General features: G+C 37.2%; 1 protein-coding gene across 1 annotated transcript in view; it reads right to left on the bottom strand.

The window, feature by feature from the left end:
• The window catches only part of MIPOL1 (mirror-image polydactyly 1), a 144360-nt gene that overhangs the window by 96545 nt on the left and 23037 nt on the right, over nt 1-24778 (bottom strand). The window contains exons 7-8 of the mRNA XM_010583990.1: nt 21703-21736; nt 21273-21443 (exon numbers count right to left, since the gene is read on the bottom strand). Of these exons, the coding sequence (XP_010582292.1) occupies nt 21273-21443; nt 21703-21736 (205 nt within the window). The remainder of the gene's footprint in view (nt 1-21272; nt 21444-21702; nt 21737-24778) is intronic.

The raw sequence follows: 24778 nt of genomic DNA, 5'->3' as shown, positions 1-24778 counted from the left end.
TTTGCCAACACACTTCTTCAAAACAGTGCTTTGGAATTCCAGATTTGACAACAGCACAGGTTTCTTACAGTAAATATTATTAAAAAGGCCCAAATCTCTACCTTTAAAACATGAATTTATATTCATGCTATTCTACCAATTCCAAAAGAGAACTGAAAATATGCTAAGAGCAAAACCTAGCTACAGGAACATACGGAAAAAAATCTTGACGCACAGGGCAGGTTGCACAACTAAGGGCATGGGTGCAATCTTATTCTGCTCTCCACTCCTGTGAAGACAGGACTGAAATAAACAGCAGCAGTGGGACTCTGGTATCATGCACCATATAGAGCATGTATGATAAAGATGCAACACAAGTAACATAAAATGGATGGACCTCTCTACCAAGTCAACCTTGACATGATTACATTCACATCAATCTTGGTAGAATTTTGTAATTCATCTTTAATTTAATTTCCACTAAGAATGTTGATATCTGAAAAAAACCTAGGCATATTCAATATGCATACTGCTTGAATCTATTTTGAGGGTATCATTGAAAGAAATGGTGATCTAATTTGACCTTTGCACATAAGCATCTTAATATGTTGGGAACTATGTATTAACAGAAGATGTTCTGAATTATCAATCAAAATTTATTTATTCCTAGCTGTCTAGGAAGTAAAATCTTTAATTATCTTGTTTGTGAAAGTATTATAACAATACTCTTAAACGGCAACATAGCGTATGTCTTACTAAAATTTTGTGGTCTACAACACTTTGATACCTGAACTACTTCTAAAACATTAAAATAGCAGTCTAAAAGCAAGCACTCTTTTTCACAAGAGCATATGAAATTTCTGTGTAATCTTGCTGTAGAGAAAAGTTTTAAAAATAGAATTTAAAACAATGCAGTCCTTCTACTAATTTGAGCCAAAATTTTTTGAATTCTGTGTCATTGGTTGTTAGCAAGGTCCAGTAAAAATAGATGTTCTTTAAAAGAACATGTGTTTTTATTGGTTCACTCCAGGGCTCTAAAATGCCAACAGCTGCAAGCAAGAAACTGGATTTCCTTCTAAAAACATATATAAAAATACTTCTTGGAGCACAGCAAAGAGAAGACATCGTCCAATTCAGTACTGGCAAAAGGAAATGTTGGATGTATCCTTTTAAGAAAGCTGAAAGCTAAAGGAAGTGTTTAATTTTAAATAAGAATGTCTAAATCCTGTTATCCCAAACTTGTGAAAATTCATACTTGGGAAACCTTCAAACAGAATCCTCTTAAAGTCAGAGACAAAATATTTTGTGCAACACAGGTTGCCTAAACATCTGATCTGAGGTCTAATTATGCACTTAAATGGAAGTTCCCATGAATTTAACACTTTATGGAAGACGGTCTGTTAATTGAGAAAACCACTTCTCTATCTCACATACTTTGAGTACATCAAGGAATATGAGAGCAGTGTAGATGAATGTCAAAGACATGCCTTGATCAGAACGCTCCAGGCTTTGCTAAGTAAGGGATAGTAAAGCCTCAAAAATGGTAATGTCATTTTATGAAGGTTTCATACAAACAATCCACCAAGAACCAGCTTCATCTTGTGGTCTACTGTGTGCATTCAGAGTTCTGTAGACAGAGAGGCAATACTGAAGATACACGTCCCCACCCCCCGCAACCAGAAAAAGGTTTCCTCTCTTCTTCCAAACCCTCATGTTTGTTCTCTCTGAATGTATTTCACTCAAAAAGTCTCCTGCCTTACTTAGCCTCATTCAGGTGACAACCTCTTTACGCCTACTCCAAGTGTTCCTTGAGCAATCATCAGTGCCCAGCTGTACAGTTTTCACTACAACATCATCCATTCCCAGCAACAGGCACTCAATCCTCTCTTTAACCATATTTCCACAGTGCAACCCAGCTGCGCTCTTCTAAATGCACTCAGTCTTTCCAAACAAATACCTCTGTACCCAGCACAGGATATATCACAAGCAGCTAAGACACAAAATGAAAAGCAAAGCAGGTAACATACCAAGAGGATAAGAAGAGAGTCAGCCAGTAAAGAAAGGATAGACAGCAAGTACACCTGTTCTTTCCTCTCATCTTCTAATTCAAACCATTAGGCTACTGGTGAGCCTTTTTTAACGAGCATCAGCTAACATGATTCAGCAGAACAAGGATGTTTGTGAGAGGCAGCAGTTCAACCCGCAGTGGGTGCTGACCCCTTTCAGTGACAGTCCAGGTGGGAGGGTTGAGAATGCCACAGGGAAAATCCAGACAAACTGCAAAAAGTAGCACCTGCTAAAGGGGACACTGGTGGAAAGGTCAAGAAGTGAATCAGGAGAATATCACTAAGTCCTTGAGGCTTGCCCAGAAAGAGACACTTAAAAGATGGTCCTAGTTCCAGGTACACAAAAGGAGTAAAGATGGTTTACAATGAAATGAGTATTTCAGAAGATAGAAAAATCAATGCAGATAACCACTTAATAGTGTTTGGCCTTTACTAGAAAATGAGGTTGCATTAACATATCAAACATAACTTTAGCACTTGTATAAACAAATCATCTTTAACATGCTGTCAGCTTTTCAGCATTTTCTTCTTCAACTCATACCTATAACATGTTAACACAGTATTATAGTGCCTGCCATGTCTACACAGACTGATGAGTTATTTTTTGATCGTTACTTAACATGATTCTTCAGTGAGGTGTTCTGAAAGTAAAAAGGTAGAGACATTAACATAAAAGTAAAGAAAAATCTGCAAGCTATTGGAGAAATAACATTAGGAGGGACAAAGAGGGAATACAGCAAAGCATTAACATTGAGTGGAGCAACCCCCTGCCCCCAACCATTTGGTCCCTGTGCAGTTTGTTTAAATGAGACAACACCTATTCCCAGAGGCCTCATGCAGAAGCATATTTAACTGCTCTACTCAGGTCGATGAGACTGTTCATGTGCTTTCAAAGAGACATAAATGTTTTACTACATGGGTCCCTTGCTCTCATCTCACTGAACTAGATAGTAATGTCAGGTGCATTACTCATTTTCTATTTCAGCACAGATTTGACCCAGAGAAAGGGTACTGTGACACTCCTTGGCTGAGGAAGCAACAGCTAAAGTTGAATATAACAGAAAACCATAACACTTCCTTACTACAAATGCATTCTTGGTAGCTATTTAATCCCGTTACATCTATATTTGCTTTTAATATTACTGTATAGCATACAATGTTTTCCATCATTTTTCATTAAAAGGAATCCAAACTAACCCCTCCTGAACTTATGGCAATATGCTACGGAAAAAAAGAGTCAACACATTATGCCATTTATATGCTAGGAAAAAAAAATAATTGATTTGTCTCTGTTAATACAGATATGAGGGTCAAAGTCTAATGAAATAAATGTACTAGGACTAAGATGAGGCCAAATTCTGCACCATCTTCTGCAAATTCTTCTTTCCTGAATTCTGAATTACATTTGTCTCATCCAATTAGTACATACAAAAGATAGTATTTTATGAAAATATATTTGTTCATTTCGAGTCCTTGTCAAAACCCGCAATGCTTATAATCTTAAGAATAAGCATTGGCATAAACACACAAGACTCCACTGATGAGACTGCTGAAAAAAGGGACAGTATGTAGATGGAGGTACCACAACGCGCTTGCCCTGTTCTTGTACTCCTCCTGAAGCCTAGACTATTGGCTGAGTGGGGTTAGGGCAGTGAGGCAGGCGGATCTTTGGTCTGATCTGATCCCATCCAGTCAGTCTTATGTGGTCTCCCTAGTTTAATAACAGATCTTGTACATAACCACAGCCTCCCACCAATAGCTTCATTCTGTCATTAAATTCAAGGTAACATATTTTTATTGAAGTCAGACAAAAATCAAAAGTGAGTGCTTAGTCACTTACCATGGATCAGCTGGTGCATAGTTACTTGACTGCATATCAGGGCCTTCACTTTAAACAGTGAGTACTCTATCACATTCTGTGGACTTTTATGCATGAAGACCTTGCTGAACTAGGATCTCAATTACTGAAGTAGTAAGAAATAAAGCTAACCTAGTTCCTACTGAATAACTTGGGAAAATGGTTTATGTCCTCCAAATTATGGGAAAGTAGGAGTCCATCTGAATGGCAGATGAACTATTTTCCAACACGCATTTGTTCCTTTATGCATTTTAAACAAAATGCTCATCAGCAAAGTAAATGCCATTTTGTATCTTGATGGAAAATGCACAAATACCATTAAAAGATGAGCTTATGGGATACCAAGATCCTACTACTACACAGCATAATACTTGCAGAAGTGACAAATTGCAGAGACATTTTGAAATTAGTCAACATATATTCACTGCAATGAACAACTGAAGTACAGATAATTATTCTAGACACCAAACATGAAAAAGATGAAGAAACATGGCTACTTTTTCACCTGTTATATTTTTTAAGTCATCACCTGTGGAAAGGTGAATACAAGAAACAGCCATGTGAAGCAAACAAAACCAATTAAACTGATTCTTCTCTTAGTTTAGTATTTTGTTCGCCTTTTCTTAGTTTGTTTATAATGATCTGCGCTTCAGCGTAGCTCCCAGCTCAAAGATGCCGAATGGAATGCAAGTGTTCTCAGTTCAACAGCCCTTCTCTCCCCCTCCCCTCAATATTTTTTTTTTTTAACAGTCTGCCCCTTGTCCCAAATTCATCACGATTTCTGGAGAGGCAAACATCTTGCGCCACTTGGATGCTGCACAACTCTTTCCTTTGCAGACAAAAATAATACCAAAGTCATCCAGTCAAAACACAAACCAACCTTTGGTGTCACTGTGAATTATGTACTTTGAACTGCAGATGTTTGGAAGCACTTATATTTATATAAATAGATTTTATCCTTTTTCTTCTAAAATAATAATTTTAAAAGAAATAAAGAAATAAATGAGTTTCTACATAATAATCACTAGAAGTATTTTTCCATTAAATTAAAATTTTGAATTAAGGCTTTCTAACCTCTGAAAGAAAAGACTTTTCTTCAAAATTCTGGCAAACCATCAACAAATGTGTTTAAATGATTATTTATACAATGCCCAGCAGCTTAGAACTACTGGGATTTCAAGAAAGAGGAGTGCTTTTGTAGAGCTTAGGCCTCAGGAACATATGCGTCTTTAAAAATTTATATTCTATTAGTAAGAGAAACACTTAAATGTAAACACTTTTTTTTGCAGCAGTGCAATAGTGTCTTGCTCCATCAGAAGCCACAAAAAAAAAAGCATCAAAATCCAACTGAAACATTTTTGTCTTCCTTGTCACTATGAGCTTGTTGGAACCTGCAGCATTAAGGCAGATAATATGCTGTATATATGACTTAGTTTCCTCCTACCAGTCCTTTCCCTTTCTATTTCTGAACACTTCAAAATGCAGCAAAACAAGCTTTAATTTATTTTCATTTGAACAGTTGAAGGAACTGTAAGTGCACAGAAGGACATTCAGAAAATTCAGACAATAAAGTTTAACTGTTTCCACTTTTCATATTAACAGTCCTTACATGTGCAGCTATTCAACAGCACTGAGTAACCCTATGATACTCACCCACCCAACTCCATTCTCTATATATTCTTACACTTCTTTTCAGTGATGACATTTCAAAGATCAAGACAAGCTTGATCTACTTCTCAAAGAGCTCAGCACGCACAGACTTTCCTAATCAATGACACTCATTATAAAAAACATGCAATGAGAAGAGGAGAAAGGAAAACATGATGTTCTGGAGCTATATGTGATTCCCAGGTCATTCAAGCAAGGTTCTTGTGCTGGCTGTACCACTGGACTACTACAGCTTTGCTAACAGAAGGTTGCTGACAGACTCCTGATCTGCAGGAGGAAACAACAGCAGGAGCTGCTGAAGCCACATAACTGTGTCACCTTCAGAGTATCCTGTATCCATTGCATATAAGTTACCAATCTTACCTCATCTCTGATGCATGCTTTATAGTCATTTCTAATCTGAACATAAACCCAGTAACCTGGAGTCAAACATTTATTCATGAGGCTGTACCGGGCCTGAAATTAAGCAAAAATGCACTCAACTAACCTACCAGTGGTTTGGTTTTTTTTTTTTTTCTAATTGCCTGTCATATATAAATAAGTGACTTCTGTTTTACATGGAAGTCACATTATTAATTCAATTTTTTTAATTTCATTCCTATAAGTCTAATAAATAATGTATAAACTAAGCATGTAAGCTGATGAGTAGTATGCAAGGTTAGTATGCTTGCTCACACACATGCCCCACTGCAGAGTTGTAGAAACACTAGAAACTGGCACAGTACAATGAACTTCATATAATCTGCATGTTAGTGTGTTATATTCAAAAGCAAAGGAAATTACCAATACTCCCAAATAATTCAGCAAATGGAAAATACTAATTAAAATTTTATCATAAGAGGGAAAGATCATTCAACAGTCACAAGATTCTCTTTTAAAAGCAATGACAAGAAAAATTTAAAACAAGTAAATCTATATTAGCTAAATTCTAAATCACTGAATAAAGGTCTGTAAGTACAATAATTCTTAGACTAGGATCAGTTTCACTTTCAATGCATGGCAGCAATTCCAGCATACAGATTCAAGAGATGATTTCAGAGTAGAAACTTCTGCACAGAAAATAATTCAGAGTAACTAACCTCAACATCTTTAAAAACATTTAAAGAACAAAATAACACAACACCAAATCGGTCTTGGAATAAATTTGCCATTAAAGCAGGGCATGTATTAGTATACTACTTACAAGAGAACCAGGACTGAAATACCCTACTGACTACCTGAAATAATTTCTACCCTGGTTGAATAGTAGGAAGTACTGCAGCAAAGGTCCTAAAGCAGTCAGTCAGAGCAGCTGAATATTAAAATACTATTCTGATCTTCTTTTACTTAAGGTCTTAATATCCATTTTCCGAGTCAATGCAACTCCCACATACTCATTTACAAACTCTTTGCAAGGCAGCTCAGGTCATTCTAAACTCCAGTGCTGATTACTGTGCAATTCGTTAGCACACTGAGCTATAATATTATGAAATGGGCTACTGCAGTCACAATACTTAGTAAATGCAGATAACCTAATATACCACTGATTTTTGTCTTCAGGTAAATAGGGCCAGATTCCTCAGTAGCCAGCCACCTTTTCATCACATGGGCTCAAAAAACAATCACATTTTATTCCTGCAGATTCATAGATCCTACACACATTCTTTCTAACATGGAATTATAATCACAGAATCACAGAATGGTTGAGGTTGGAAGGGACCTCTGGAGGTTGTCTTTCCCAAACCTCTGGCTCCAGCAGGGCCACCTAAAGCCAGTTGCCCAGGACCGTGTCTAGATGGTGTAGGTAGTTAGGGTCTGGCGGCCGGAAGATATCGCGTTGTTGAGGAAGACTATAAAAGGACTATAAAAGATGATGTATTCCTAATAAAAGGAAGGAACACAAATTTCAGAAAGTCACGAACTTCATATTTCACTAGCTAGTTTACTTTTTTGTTTTATTTCACCTCCTTCATTGTTGAAAAGAGGAAACACAAGCCTTTCCTCTCCAGTTTCTCTAGTCTCTCCCTCCTTCAAACGCAGCATCTCTCCTCCTCTCTTTTGCATGGCAGAATGTACACATAGTCTACTTCTCAATTCTCATCTTGGCCTGTGTGAGGTCCATTCCACTGCACTGTCTCATTTTTGTCTACTTTTTTGCTTCATCTTGTTCCCATAAATATTCTCTTTATTATGTGATTCTTCTCAGTAACTCTTCTTTAATTATACAAGTGTTTGGTGATATAACTCCTGATAAACATTGTCTAATCACTTTTTCCAACACTTAAATGAAGCTAGTAAATAGGGCTTCCTTGTTTTATGGGATGAGAAATTAGCACAGAAAGTTTAAGAAGCTTAATCAACTGACAAGATCATGTCAGAATTGGGATTACTACACCTAAAACCTTTGTTTGACTGACTCGACCAAATGATACAGAGCTATTGCTTCCCGTGGCCACATGTTTTGCTGGCTCCTCAGAAAAGTAGTCAGCTCCATTACAACCAGATGGCCTGTGGCCAAGAGGCAGCTTGTCAAACATCTGACACAGCACACCGTGACAGATAGCTGACAATTGCTTTTGTTTAAAAGCATTTCCCCCACCCCCCATTGATACCCCGCAGTGTTGGTACGCAAAAAATATATACAGTAGAACGGAGGTAGCGAAGGTATGAAAGGTGTACAAAAATGAGAAATTTAAGAAAGAAACATTCACAGCCTAGATCTAGAAATCAGGAATCTGATTCTCAGATATATGCAAGGCACTCAGCTGCTGACAGTGATACGTTTTTAGAAAGTGTAACCTTGTTTAATTGAACATAACCAATATTAGTTGACAAGAAAACAAAATTTGGTAAACAATCTGTCATTCTAATGAGCTGGTTTTCAAATAATCTTCAATGGATTTTCTTAAAATCCATATGCAAACAAGACTATTGCCTAAACGTTAAGTTGGCATTTACTGCACAAAAGGAGAGGAATACTTCTGGTCCGATTTTAAATATCATCACATTATTCGAGAAAACAGTATCATGGATCACTGTATAGATGCCACAGTTTTTTAATCTCTTTATTCAGACATTGTATCATGGGATTGCAGGTGTTCCTCGTAGTACACACTATCTGTTTGTTCTGATAAATACCTTACTCTCAATTGAGACACCAGTTGATTAAATAGCAGTTCTTCAATTTTTTGTTGTGTAATGTGTTCTCCCAAAACTTCTTTAATGTGTAATAAAAGCTACTTTAAACTAGAGATTATAACAAACTAAACCAGCTAACTAGGTAGGTGAAAGCACAAAGTTCTGCAGATATGTCAGGGATGAGAAACACTTTTTGAATATATGACCTGTATGATAGTATTTTTTCTTTCTCCAAGGAAGCAACATGCTTTTTTAGGAACCTTCAATACTAAAGATCACAATAATTAATAGTGAAAGCAATATTAATATCAGTGTTTTGACAGTCTGAGAATAAGTGTGAAAATGGAGTAACATTATAAATCTTCAAATGTTAATGTGAAATCTGTTTCTCACCAATACAGAGATCTAGGTAACAGCAAATATATAAAATTTATATTTCAGACATCTTTTCAAATTTCCTCATATGAACTGAAAAGTGGAATAAAAATATTTTTTAAAAAATCAAGAAATTAATCAGCTTTACACAATCTTAAAATGAATCATAAATAGAAGACAAAGACACCCCACAAAGAAATGTTTAAGAAAGTAAACAAAAGCTCTGCAAAACTAAACCAAAACCACACATCTAGAAATTATGTATTGCTCAGCTTCAGTAATACTGAGAAACATCTGTATGATTTTGGTACATGAATAAGACTTTTCAAATATTAGTTGAATCTGAAGATTTTACCTCTGTAAAAAAAATTTAGGTTTAGCTTCACTGAAGTGTTTTACAGGGATCGATGTGACTAGCTACCCAAATAGATGCACACTTCTCAAGAGGATTGACCATGCAGCTTTGAATTAACAGCCACCTAAAATCTTTCAGATATGTTACTGAAAAGCAGAAATACTTAACCTAAATTCAGCTGCCTTCGACACATGCAATTACCAACATTTGCCTCATCCAACTCAAAGCTTCCTGGCAATTCCATCCCTCATGTGTAGAGGGTAGGACACCCAAAGCAGAAAAAAATTAAGAAAAACACCAAGATAGAAGAATGTTATGACAACTTCTGAAAGCAAGTGATGGGCCTGCCTGCCAAAACAAACAAAATGGGTAAAATGCATGACTACTGCTGAGAAGTGTCTGGATACCATAGAAGACAACACACACGACATAAAGAGAACATGTAACAAGACACACAGCTGCTGGCTAGCCCTACAGTAGAAAGCAGGCTGATATGACTGCTGATATTTAGCACAAGGGATTAACAAGGATTTTGCTGTTTCTTCTGGGAGGCTGGCAGTGGATGCTTTCATTTGCACAGTGAGACTTTCAAGACTAGTTTTGCAGACTGAGATTCAGTTAAAGTCCTAACATTTTGATTGTGAATGGGACCTCAAGCAATGAGGCTGAAAAAATGCTTGCAGATTAAGAAAGAATACTTTGTCTCAAAGCTATAGAAGATGAAGAAGGTAAACTCACAGAGAGGGCTGGTGTTCACTCCTGTCCTGAACACAACCCAGCAGAGCTCTTTCAGGCAAAAAAGAGTAAAATCTATTGTTTCCTAACATTACTGGAATCTGTAACACAGGCTCTGAGGTATGAAATTCCTCATCATGATTACAACATGACTTGGAAGGAAATCTTACCTGTTGGTGACAAGTCACCTCATGAGACAAGTGGGAGTAAAGTGTTCATAGCCATTCTTCTGATACAGAGCTTTACTCTCTTTTTTGGGTTTTATCTAAACTTTGGTAATACTTCTGCAGATAGCAGAGAAAGGTGTTACAGCTAATTAAGAAATAACTCAGCATAACTGAAAGATGACAAGTAACTGCAGCAGAACTTTGTTTAATAGATTTACATGTTTATAGCTGCTAATTCACTAACTAGAAGTAATGTTAAAACTCACCTGTCTCTCAAAAGTTAGTTATGCATTCTATGTTCTCAACAATATAAAGTACACATTCAGAAGCATCGCTGCTGATCATCCCGCATCAGTACATTACACTAATGAAATATCCTGTAGTTAGCCACTTGTTGTATTCTGTATTTCTGGTAACAACACCAGAATTGCAAAAAGTTCTCATACTTTTATGATTTAATACTGTTCTTCATCCACAGTTATTTTTTTTTCTTATAGCTAAAAGTATGATAATTTTTACACAATCACAACTTCTTAAGGGCCTTTAAGTATTTCTACATATTTGAATTGTGCCATTTTAAAAAGTATTTTCAATACAAAAGTAAACTATAAATCAGAGTATGATGTTTTGTGCTGCCTTTGTGTATACCCACAGCATACTCAACAATAAGTACTTTAAAAACACTACTGAAAAGAATGACAACAAAACATAAACATCAGAAAGCATTAACAAGTTCCCTGACAACAGCATTTTACAATCACATGTGGACGACACGCAATAGGAAAGCCTGTCCTTCATTTACAATGGAGGGTAATGGAAGCTAAATTTTTCTTGTTCTCAAGCAACTCGGCTTGAAAAATAATTAACAGTGAATAAACAGAACATGGAAAAGAGGGTAAATCCTAGATACTCACCATCTGAAGCACGAAACAGTAAAGCCATACAACAAACAAATGTAGGCATACTTGGTGAACGAGACATAGATAAGTTAATGCTACTGTGAAATCTTTCTTTCATAAAGAGAAAGTTGATAGATTTTCTTGTTCCGCTTTCTTTGCCAGGGCCACTACATACTTTAGACCAGAATATGTAAAATAATTTCATCAAGCCTGAGGACTTCCAGAAACTGATTAATGGCCTCACAACCAAAAAAAAGGTCACAATGACCAGTCCAAAGTATGAGGGAAAACTGCTCTTGTGGTAATTTTTACCTGTTCATTTAAAAACAATTAAAAATCTAGAAAGAAATTGAAGTAACAAAAATGTTTGTTAAGTCCTACATTTCAGTCACAATCATCTACCATTCTCTTGAAAATGAATAATCAGCTTATCATCATTACAATAATTTTTCCTTACATCCTCTGTTACTGCCAGACCTAAACTTCCTTACTCACCACCTCTCTTTACTGATTAACACACATGTTGAATCATAAGGATGACTGTGGAGGGTATTGCAATGCTAGAAGATAGATCAATATTTCACTTTAGGGACTCTGGGGGAAAAAAAAAAAAGAAGTCAACAAAAATCAGCTCTATTAATTCTTCTTAGTCCCATGTCCCACAACATTCTTAGCCAACTACTGATGTCACGGTACTGGCACGATCAGCAATATAGTTTGGCTGCTATTTTTTGAAGATATCTCCATTGCCAAATGAAATCCAAACTTTACATTCTATGTGTCATTTTACTTGTGATCTATGCTACTAGTTTGAAACCTATTTCCCCTTGAAGGAACCAAGTTCATTTATGTCTTGCAGACAGGTCCAAAATCTTCACCAGAAAAGCGTGCATATAAAGTAGTCTAAAATTTTCAAAGTAAAAGGGCTGAATAGAAACGTACTGGAATACTTTCTCCAAGAACACTGACAGCTTGTACTTTCATTAGCTATTTATTTTTTTAATAAATCTGATTCTCCTTCTTGAAGTAATCTCATTTTTATCCTTAATTTCATGTAATACACGAGCAGAGCTTTAATGTAACTAATTTTTAAAATATTTTCTTGGTTTAAATGGATTTTTTTACTTTGCACTGGGGGTGCAAATTGTAATTTCTCTCACCAGTCTCTACTTCTTATGCTTTGTTTTGCACCATGGAGTGCTATCTGAGAACATGAACTGGATTCCTTTTTTGATTAAAGCAAACTCAAATATGCACTCCAGGAATGCACATAGTGCATTCTGACACAAATGAACATTCAGTTCATAGGACTTGACTACAGCAAGTCCAAAGTAAAACTGAACCAACCAACCAAAACATAAAAAGTGCAACACACACACCCCCTGAAACATGTTAAGGTGGATGTCAGATGCTGAGAACTATTTCATACTCCAGATACATTCCTATTTGTTCACACTACCTGCTAACACATACATAGTCCCCCACAAAGTTGCAACTGTGAACATTCAAGAAGACGCAAGTGGGTAAAAGTAAGGAGGGAAATGAACACACAAGTTAGACATATTAACCTTTTCAGACTCCACATTAAATATAAATATGAAACATAAAAATCTTGTTTGTCATCTATCAAAAGAATTTTTATGCAAACTCATTTGGGTATCCCAAATAACAAGTATTTTTGCAAAAAGATTTCTTAGAAAGTTGCCTAAGAAAACTGGCTTTTAATATGAAACACACAGATGAATTTTTTTTTTAATTTATTTTTAAGAATATCAGAGACATTTTATCCAAAAGGTAAGCAAACTGAAATCTGATTCAAAACTCAGTACCCAACTTGAAACTGTGAAGCGTTAAGTACCATGGAAAACTTACTTTAGGTACCTCTACAATAGTTCTGGTACCTATAGAACTTATTGCATGCACAGTGATTCAGTTTCCTCTTCAGAGGTAATACTATTTGAATTCTGCTTGTATCACGTTGGACATTTCCTGTATGGGTTGTTGCTACTGAAACAGGTGATCAATAAGCATACAAAACATTTTTCCTCTCTTTCATCCTAGGGTTTTGACATTAAATATTTAAATTAATTCTAGAAATTGGTTTGGAAGTCTAAGCTGTGTGAACCTAGAGCTTAGCACCATGATAGATGAGTCAAATAGCAATTAATCAAACAAGCTTGCATGCAAATTTAGTGTCATTTTCAAAGGGGTGAGGAGTTTCTAGCTACTGAAGAGAAGATGAATGTTCAACTGGAAATTCATTAAAGTTTACAATTAAAGACACAAAGCTTGATCATGCCCTCAAATACTATGCAGACATGTATCTTCTGAATTCTGCACAACACACTGTTTGCAGAGGAACAACAGGTGATTTAACAATGCAAACAATGATGCGCCTCAGGGCATCATTCAGCCAAAACCTTATGGCAGTAAAAAGAAGAAATGTAGTATCAATTAAAAATTTGCTTCAGAAGTTCAAAAAGACAAACCGTAATCCCTCTCTTCAAGGAAACACTGCATTAACATTTACATATTTACTCATACTTAGCATTCACGGACTAAATACAAAAGTTCGGTATAAGAGCTCCTTAGGGTAATCTCCTTCAGATCGTCTTCTCCCTCCCACTAATGACCTACCAGCTGACCTGCACTCCCAGCTGTGAGAAGCATTAACTCAAAAACTACAAGACCTCATGCAACCAAAGCCTTGCTGAAGTCAAACTAAGGAATAAGCTGAAAAATACTCACTTTCACTAGTGAAATTCTGACTCCAGTGAAATCAAAGGGAGTTTCATGCCCTACTAACAAATACTTCCCCCTATAAACCAATCATGACCTCTGCTACATCAATGCAAGAGACCAAATGACACTACAGACACAGATGCGTAATGTCCCCAAATCTTCTATCCTCCTGTCTGAACATCTCACCTCTCCTCAGCTTTCTTAATGACTTGAGAACTGAGTTACATACGGTGATCAAAGAAAACAGAGCACCATGATGAAAGATTAAACAGGTGTTATTCTTTTGGGGAACATTCTACACAAATCAGAAAACCCAATATAAGACATCAAGAGGATTCTGTTTGGCCAGTTTCCTCTCTGTTTTAGTCTCCAGTGGACTAAAATTCCTACTTCAGAAGAAAAAAATACTTCACACATCTTCTGAACCTAGCCAAATATGGAAAATATTCACGCTCCAGCTAGCACAAATATATCCAAGGTAGAGAGTCAGGGCATACCTAATCACCTCAGAAAGTAAAGAATTATCATAATTTTTCAAGCTGGGTTTATTTTTAGAAGAACTAAGCAGCCAAGTAGGGAAGAACCTACCCTTTTGTGAGATGCAAAAGATTCTTGATGCTCTTCAGCTACAGCAGTCACTGGCTCTGTTTGGCACTTTGAAAATTCTGTAACTGCTGAGATTCACTTGGTTTATTCTGAGAAGCAGCAAAGACAACATGGATTTAACCATGTTCAGTATAACATGGACTTCCTAAAACACGGATTTAGTCAAACTTTCAAAGGATTATCTTGATTTAGGTACACAGGAAATGAAATGTGACATTATAAAGCACTGTTCCAGTGCAACACAATCAAACAGAACTAATATTGCTAATCACAACAGTTGCTTGTATAACTTGGCTTTTTGTGATCTTTCTTTAGGATCCTTTTACTCAGCATTACCTCCACAGAAGAGATGTCTGTGAGGTTTACCTGAAGCCACTGATGTGAATACCAATGAAACTGACAATCATTTCTTCAGCTCCTGTTTCTTTTCTCCCTGCAGTCACGGTGCAACTTTTAATGTTAAATCCCAAATTATTATTTTTTAAATCTATTCTATGTTTTATTCCATATCCCTATTGCTTTCTCTCGGGACTTGGACTAAATTTGCAAGGCAAAAGGGGCATCTTGCAGACAGCTCATCTCTCTGTTTAACCATCCTGCTGGCAAGTAATTTCCCCATGCCCATTCATCTGCCACCTCTCAGAGAAAAGCACTGCAAATGAGGGAAACAAGAACTTGCTGTTGCCTGCCCAAAGGAAACCAGCCATAAGAGTGAACCAGCATGGTCCTTGGATCCTCAAATTACAAAAAACATCCCCTTTACCTTCACTTCCCTCCTCAAAGAAGCCCGTTACCAAAATCATCAGTACCCCACAGCAGCTGCTTGGTTCACAAACAACTGTGAATACAGTGTCCTACCTTTTCTTTTCCTGTTCCCAAATATCAGTGGCAAAAGGGAAAAGGTAGTAGGGGAAGCATCCTGGCAGAGCATCTAGGAGGACACCGTCAAACGTGCTCCTGCCAACCAAGAACTCGATTGGTATCCTTAACCAGGAAGTGTCAAAGGGTACCAAAACACAGAGTGTAAAACTGAACTGCTAATTCAAATTACTAAAAATAACATCCCAAACTGTGGTTTGGGTTGCAAAGGGATCACACCTCTATCCTAAGATAAGAGAGTCATGAGGCATTGTAACCTTGTCACCTGAGTATTCCCAATTAAGGTCCCAAGATCTGTAAGTAATTTTTTTCATTTACATATGCTTTTATTGTTTTTATGCTTCATACAGCTCTTGGGTTTATTACTTCAATAAGACCTGTTCACTCATGTGTGCTGACAATGCCTTAATGCTCTGTGAATCACAGATAACAGAGCTCTACACCTTATTTGGTGTAAAAGCAGGGAAATTGCTTGAGCAGAATGCAAAAAAAAAAAAGTTACCAAGAAGCTGGCTTGTAAGTACAGACATTTATCAGTTATTAGTCATTAGTCGAAACTGATAATGATGGGCAGTCAAGCGTAGTGCTTCTCATCTTTGTTTTCAATGATGATAAAGTGCTCCCTGCTGCCAGACAGTGCTTCAAAATGGAGAAAGGTACTTAAACTTGCTTCAGATGAGCAACTGGGTGGATGCCAATTTTTTACATGAACAGTCATAAGCATGTTCCTGCACAGCAGGATGTGATCAAACTATTCAAAGCTGTAAAACCAGGTTTGCTTGCCAGTTATGTTATTGCTTCAAGATCAGTGTCTTACAGATGATACTTTGCCAGCCATGAAACCACTCTTTTTCCTTAACAACAAATTCTACACCTTTAATATTTAAAACTCCGTATAGAACTGACTGTTCCCAATTAAAAAAACATTTACAGAATGAAAGTTAGGACTGAAAATATACCAAACATGCAATCTCCTGAACTATAAGCCATCTCTTATTTAACTTTTAAAAATCACTTCCTTCAAGCTGTACCAATTTAAAGGTCCCCTTTCTTCTCTAAACCAGAAAAGTAATTGTAATGACTTACTCAAGTCCTCAGCTTCAGCTGCCAACCCTGTAATCATATTAACATTCCTGTCCACAAGGTGTGATGTGGTTAATAGGTGGTTGCTAGTTTGAGACATTGCACTGTATTGCCTCCTGCTGGAAAACACTTTAAAGTATTTTACGAAGATCAGAAAATGTGACTATGCCATATGTAATCTTTATTAAATGTCTGTCACTAATTGGATTGCTCAAGCAAGAAAGATCTTTTGAAGAAAGGCAGAACTGTAGTACAACTAACTGGACAAATAAGTTTTTTCCTTGAACGGGTTAAGACAAAACTGAAATTACAGACAAGAAACTGGCGTTTTATTTCTCATGACAGTCAGCATCTTTCTCCATTTTCCTTTCAGAGGATCAGTCATAAAACAGACTCAAGCTCCCCAGTATAACACAATATCTGTTCACTAACAAACATATCTTAGCAAATACAACCAAACAGTTGAGTTTGTTTTTTTAAGGGGGTTAGTACAGAAGAAGATGGATGTCAATGTTTAGCCACGCTTTAGTTGTTTGTTTTTTATTCACTTGAAAATACATACTAAAAGTAGTATCAAATATTTGAGTTTATACCATTTTATTTGTTTTCACAAATACAAAAAGTAGTTTGCATATTTGCTCAGCAATCTAGTGAATGATCTAAGATTACATACACATGCACAGCTCAATACAGTGATAGAAGTGCCTCTATCTGCTTCCTAGTAAGAAGTAACATTCATGTTTGAAATCACAAAAAAATATGCAGAGGTTCTTGGTTGTTATGGCTCAAAAAAAAAAAATTTCATGACCTTTCCAAGACATGGACAGTGCTCTTCATTTTTTGAAGAATAAAAAAATTATTCCAGTAAAATTCAAATATAAGAATCACAACTAGCTAACCACTGTCAAGTATGCTGCAATAGCAGTCCAGTTAAATGCAACTTAATAGTATAACTACTAGAAAAAGTATTGCAAAACTGCATTTCAAAGACTAGCTGAAAGTAATCTGTATTTACTTGGTCACAGGAAATGCACAGTTTATAGAATGTCCATTCTCTAGGAATGTAACCTATTCCTTACTTGAAATCAAAGCAATGTGTTTGAGCTGTGAAGGCTTTTGAGTTATTGTTTCTTATTGAGAAAAATCAGAAATCCTACAAGGAAAGCCCCAAAAGCTAGATACTACTTATATTCACTGTGGTCAATTGCCAAATACCAGGCTATTATGAAGAAAACCATAAAGAAGGATAACAGACGCAGCTTCATTAAACACAGTCAGTTCAAACCCTTATTATGATATAGGCAGTTCTCTGTCATATGGAACCAGTTATGGTGGTCACTCAAATGACATCACTGTCTCCAGCACCGAACAACAGCAAGCAGGAACACAGCAACATGCTGTTCACACGATGTGTCATGAAGCATTTAGCTTCCATTGCCCAGTGACCTCTGAACTTTAAAAACGCCTTTTCCAGAGGATAGCCACAGCATGCTAATGGTTTAGTCTATTTCTATTACTCTATTTCTGCTTTGTCTCAGCCTGTTCTCATCAATCCCTCCCTCATATTTGATGTCACCTCCACCAAAAAGAAAAAGATTTTAACTTGCAGATGTTATGAATGCCTGAGGCGACCTCAGATCTAACTTCCAATAATTTGCATTTGTTATGCTAAGCATATACATCCCCTGAATTATATCTAGTCCCTTTGTGGTCTAATGTAGGAATCCCTCTCCTATTGTTCTTGCTGTTAGCACTGTAATAACTATCGCTATTGCAATGTTAACAAAAGACTACTAATAATTCAAGTACGGTACGAATTCCCAAGGAATCATCAAGTAAGAAATGCAGGTTGAAATGATAGCTTCAATTCCAAGGACCTCTTTTCAAGATACAAGAGTTACAGCTGTAAAAGCATTACATGTGTGAAAACACAACACATGATCAATAGAGTTCTATTAATAATAATTAATTTAAAACAGTGGTATTATAAATTAAAAACGGTATCACGGTAGTACAGTTTCATACCAAATATTTAAATTTTCATTTGGTGGGGATTTATTATTTTATTAATTTATTTTTTCAACTGCACTATCTACTTAACATTACCTGTGCTTTTTACTGACAGGCCTAAAGATGGCTTTGCTAATTGTGGCACTTGAGCCATTACTACATAAAAAATAATTATCTTTATTAATTTCCAAGCTGATTACTTGAAAAAGATTATTCCTTAAACAGGCAGCTTAAAAATAAATTCAATTGTATTGGGTTTGCATGGCAAGGTTTTGGTAGCTGGGGGGGGAGGGGGGCTACAGGGGTGGCTTCTGTGAGAAGCTGCTAGAAGCTTCCCCTATGTCCCATGGAGCCAATGCCAGCTGGCTCCAAGATGGACATGTCGCTGGCCAAGACTGAGCCCAACAGCGATGGTGGTAGCGCCTCTGTGATAACATATTTAAGAAAAGAAAAAAGTTGCTGCGGCACAGAAACTGCAGCCGGAGAGAGAAGGGAGAACATGTGAGAGAAACAGCTCTGCAGACCCCCAGGTCGGTGAAGAAGGAGGGGGAGGAGGTGCTCCAGGTGCCGGAGCACAGATTCCCCTGCAGCCCATGATGAAGACCATGGTGAGGCAGGCTGTCCCCCTGCAGCCCATGGAGGTCCATGGTGGAGCAGATATCCACCTGCAGCCTGGGGAGGACCTCACGCTGGAGCAGGGGGATGCCCAAAGGAGGCTGTGACCCCATGGGAAGTCCGTGCTGGAGCAGTTCATGAAGAACTGTAGCCCATGGGAAGGGCTCGCGTTGGAGAAGTTCATGAAGGACTGTCTCCCGTGGGAGGGACCCCATGCTGGAGCAGTGGAAGAGTGTGAGGAGGAAGGAGCAGCAGAGACGTGTGATGAACTGACTGCAACCCACATTCCCCGTCCCGCTGTGCTTCTGTGGGGGAGGAGGTAGAGAATTCAGGAGTAAAGTTGTGCCCGGGAAGAAGGGAGAGGTGGGGGGAGAAGGTGTTTTTAAGATTTGGTTTTATTTTTCATTACCCTTCTCTGATTTGATAGGTAATAATTTAAATTAATTTCCCCAAATCGAGTCTGTTTTGCCTGTCATGGTAATTGGCAAATTACCCCAAATCTCCCTGTCCTTATCTCGACCCACGAGCCTTTCATTCTATTTTCTCTCCCCTGTTCAGCTGAGGGGAGGAGTGATAGAGCGGCTTCGGTGGGCACCTGGCATCCAGCCAGGGTCAACCCACCATATCAATTAAAATGTATATTAAAATGCCCTACAATGACATTCTTCTGACATTCATAAAGTTTTATTGTCCAAGTATGCCTGAAAGTCCACTTCAACAAAGAAGCAAAAACTGACAGAACAAAAATAAAAATATCAAAAGATCTTTCTCTTTTGCTGAAAGTGTTTCTCTTAAAAGCTGCTCACTCTTCAAATGCCCTGTGCAAAGAAGAAAGAACATACACTTTTGGCAGGACTGTTGGATGTTTCCCAGTAGCTATGCTGCTCATCATTATTATAAAAGCAAAAGAAAGTAGATTGAAAAAGTTAAGTTCCACCATTAACATCTTCCAATGTTAACATCCTTTGCAGTGCATACTGGATAGACACACAAAATATTTTAAGTACCAGGCAGATGGGACTTTCAAGGTTTAAGTAGGAGAGTATGCAAAAACAATGATTGCAAAAAAAGTGAAAATTACAGGGTCTGTGAAAGGGACTGTTTTACCAGGAGACTTCTCAATACAATATAAATTCAATCAACATTATCAATACCACTCAAGATCACAAACCTGACTTTAAATCTAATAGAAATCAGTTAGATATGCACTAACTTTGGTAACTCACGTTAAAAATCTAAATTTTCAATATTGGAAGGGTCAGATGAAATTTCTTGCCTGGGATGAATACATAACGAGTTTCATCCAGTCTAAAATCTTGTGTTTTCCCAGGAGATCTATCCCCTACTTGGACTGTTCCTCCCTACAGCCTGTTCCTATTGAGCTAAATCTAGGCTAAAATCCTGGAAAGAAAACTATGGGGGAAAAAAACCAAAACAACAGAAAAACTCTTCCATGAGATGGGAAAAGCAAGGAGACTCTCTTCAGGGTGAAGAGAATGAAGACAATATTGTTCTGTGAAAATAGGAAATTGCAGGGAATGAGTGATCTGAACAGAAAAAGGACCTCAGGGTCTTTCAAGTCACGTAGCAGAAGTGTAAGACTTGGAGAGTCAAGGACCACATGCTGATTTTTATCTCCTGAATGTAAGGCAACAAAGGGAGGAATTGCTTGTATTGTTGCATGTGGTACTGTTATCTTCCTTTAACGTATATTTCTGCCACTTATAACCCTTTACAAATCCTTGAGCCCCAGTTAACTGTCATCCAATGCATTATACCAATACAGCATATGGCAAAACTAAGCCCTTAATAGCTTTTTAGATTGGTCAATACACTGAAAACTACTTTGTTTTAAACAAGGAGACAGCTACTTATCAGGTGCAAAAAATATAAAAATAACTTTTCTCATGAAATGCATTGATGCCATTTCAATGGGCATTATTACCATGAAGAAACAGTTGATCATTAATCAGCCATTTACTACAAGGACTCTCTTTGAGATTTTCAACAGAGAAAAGTAAATGAAATAATTTTCTTCCCCAAAAGTAAAAAAAAAAAAAAAAAAAGAAGAAAGAAAGAAATTTGGTATTGAGTGATTATATACTTGTAGAGACTTACTTGAGACAAAGCAGCATCCCGTTGTTCTATTACTGCATTCATTTCCTCAGCTATTATTTTCTTTCTACGTTCTTTGGTCCTGTGTATTCGATTCAGAATTATAGCTCCATTCTTCAGTATATCTATCCCTGTGTCTGCATTGTTTATTCTGTTCAGTAATTCCTGTAATGTCTACCAACAGCATTATATGTTAGTCAGACATGAAGTTTTAATATATTTTATTTAATATAGGGTTTTAATTAATAGGCACATGTGAATTGTAAATTGACTGAGTGAAGTTATTGAATTTTCATATTGCAGCAAAGATGTACATTATTAGTGTGTCAATTCTTCTTTTTCCCACATCTTAGTTCTTGAAACCCACTCAATTGAACTTAAGCCTCTAAGATATAAGACTGACATCAAGAAATCTCCTCAGAGAATGGCTTACCATGTCATTTTCTTCAGGGTTAATATTTTCTAGCCTAGAAAAAAGGGACACAGAAAGCCTGATCAGTAGCATTTCCTTAGTGCAGCAAAATGAGTTCGCTTTTTAAATCTTTAGAACCTCAAGTAATTTCATTCTACTAGTCTTTAGAGTCAACCATGACACTGAACATATTAAAGTGCCACCTGCTCGACTCCATCTTTCAATAATGCTCCATATCTTCAGCACTGACTTCAGACTGTTAAGTTATTAATGTTTACTGCTATATATGACTACAAGGATCAATTGTTCATATGTGCTTAGATGAAGAAAGTTCCCCAGCGATAGAAATGACTGATGCTCTTATTTTATTTATTTCTGGGCTTACAACTTTTACCTGATGTATTTTTGTTGTTTTTACTGCACCCCAGATGAAACAGGACAGGACTTTTGTGGAGGTTTGATGGTTTTTTTTCATTTTAATGTAATTCTTTTTCTACCTCTCTCTTCCAAAATGAGGAAAAAACCCTAGTTGAAGTTTCCTTAAAAATATTTTCATTTTACATCTTGCATAAAATAGCAAGCTAAGCCAATTCTCTGCAAGGCCCTTATTTAATTCTGGAACAACCCCCCCAGCAGTTTCCTCCCTTTCTGTTTCAACAGAACATATATTGACCTGTCAAATACAAAGATGATATGAGGAATTTAGTAATACAACATTGAACATTGGCTGTGCAAAAGCAGTGAGTGATAGCACAAAAATCTAATAAATGGGATAGAACACATTTTATTTCACCTAAGGTTAGTTATATGGACAGCATATTATTTAAAACACTTATGTGTATTTTAAAATTGGAGAGACTCTTTTTCTGGAAAAATGAGCATATTAAAGTTATCTTACCACTCCATTGCTACTTAACAGTGACTTCTACTAAAAGTAGGTCTGTCACTAGCATATGATATTTTAAGACAGATATAGTTCCATTAAACATCTACTAAATAGTAACACACGCTTTTTGAACACTGCTGTGACAGGTGCTGCTCTGAAGCCAAGATTTTAGCTAGTAAACATCATAGAGCACTTGACAGCACACTAGCACCTTTTACATTAAAGCATTAGTTTTACCAGATAACAGTACATAAGGCATAGTAAATCAACCAGTACAGAAATTAATTCTTTAAGTAAAAAAGAAATAATTCAAAATGTACTACTAGTGTACAACAGCTGGTATATTCATATGGAATTCACAAGCAGTAAATACTCCAACATATACAGTCAGCACCAGGACAAAGCAAAACAAAGTAAGAGCTAACCTTTGCTGGGTTTGACTTGTATTCATAAAGTAACACAAATCATAAAATAACAAACATATTAGAAGTCCAAATTCTCAGAACTGGCTCCTTGACTTGGCTCCTTGTAGAGTTCGTGCTTTAGGTTTTTACATTGCTAAGTGCCACTTCATGTGGGACTTAAAAATGGATCTCCAGCTAGTTTGTATTCACAATGAAAGGAACGGTATTTGTCAAAGTAAATTGGCAGGACTGACCCGGCTTCTCCAGAGGACTTCTACCCTGCTAAAAGTGTGGGTCAACAAAATCACCCAGCCGACCAACAGGCTGGGTAAGCAAGACACCTTAGGGAGAAATGGGGGTGGGAAAAAGAACAGGAACTTCTACCGTAAGTGTAGCCCTTCAGCATACTACTGCCACAAGGCATCTGTCTGTAGGTGTACATACACCTCCTTAGGTGACAGTATTTTTTAGCAAGCAGCATTCAGAGCTGTGTATTTGCCCTGCTGCATCTCCCTGTGCTGTGCATAGGCAATAAGTGACCCTCAGATCTCTCATAATTTTAAACAGCAGTAACCAAGGATTCCTCTTCCCCCCATTTCTACACACGTTCTGCTAATGTAACCCTTAGGGCCAACAGAACTGAAAGAATTTTGGTTGTTACAGTTAAATAATGACAACAGAATTGCTCCAGCTGCTAATTTAAAGAAAGCATTAAAGCTTTTGATAAAGGTTGGCAGGCTGTTCAATATTGCCCTCTTGTAAAGATTTCTGATTGGAGTAAGTCCAAAGCAGATGGAAAGAGTGACCTGTGCTCTAAAACTTGACAAGTGTGGCACAAGTAGCCAATGTTCTTTAAAAAACGCCAAACCTCTATGTGCTCCACATCTGAGACAGAGAACTTGACCTTTTTAACAACCAGCATCAGAAAGAAAATATTAAGGGTGGTAATTGGAAAAGTTCCAAGATTCCAGAAGAAACTCCAAAATGAAATAAAATAAACCAAGTCCCTCATGGCTCATCCCATCATCTCTGCTCCTTCCAAAGGATTAGTGGAGTGGTGAGGTGAAGTCCAAAAAAATTTCCATTCAGCCACAGTAAACAACTACTTAGAATAAAGAGGCTGAGAAAAGTAATTTCTTCATAGGGTTGACTCTGCTTCTGAGAATGCAGCACCTCAATTCAACTCTTCTCAGTCACAGTCCTGGCTTGCTGCTCCCATTGCAAAATGCCAGACATCTAGGCAGAGATAGAAACGCGTGTCTTATGACCTCAGCTGAGATGTTACTGCAGTTCGTAAAGATGCCCAGTGTTCTGAAAAGCCTGAGTGCTGGAGCCAGACTGGTGTTCCAGCAGGAATCTTGGCTCCACTCAACCATTTCTTGTTTGCAAGGTGTATGGCTGCATGAATAAACATCCTGTAAGCTTAGAATAAGAAGACCCAAAGAAAAGCGGCTGAGCCTGTTGGAGGCAATCCTGCCTTCTTGGTTCTGTAATGCCCAAAGATTTCCAAAACAGCAAAGAACTTCCTTCAAAAAAAAAAAAAAAAGAACACAAACCCCTCCAAACCAATGATGACTACAGGAAATGTTTCCCTGTACCATATCATTGCTCTTTTTGGAAGAAATATCCCATTATCTAGAAGGTGCTGCCACATAGAGGACTGATATGGGTCAGGGAAGAGCTGTGGTCAGCTTCACCTTGGTCAGGTTACACAAATAGATGCAGTCACTGTGGGCTGAGGTAATACTGAAAATAAATTGGTGGAATGGAGCAAGACATCTTTGAAGTTTCTTACATTGTCCGATAT

Source organism: Haliaeetus leucocephalus, unplaced genomic scaffold (assembly GCF_000737465.1).
Source record: "Haliaeetus leucocephalus isolate CR32 unplaced genomic scaffold, Haliaeetus_leucocephalus-4.0 Scaffold932, whole genome shotgun sequence".
In the NCBI taxonomy this organism is placed as follows: Eukaryota; Metazoa; Chordata; class Aves; order Accipitriformes; family Accipitridae; genus Haliaeetus; species Haliaeetus leucocephalus.
This window is presented reverse-complemented; position numbering and strand designations above follow the sequence as displayed.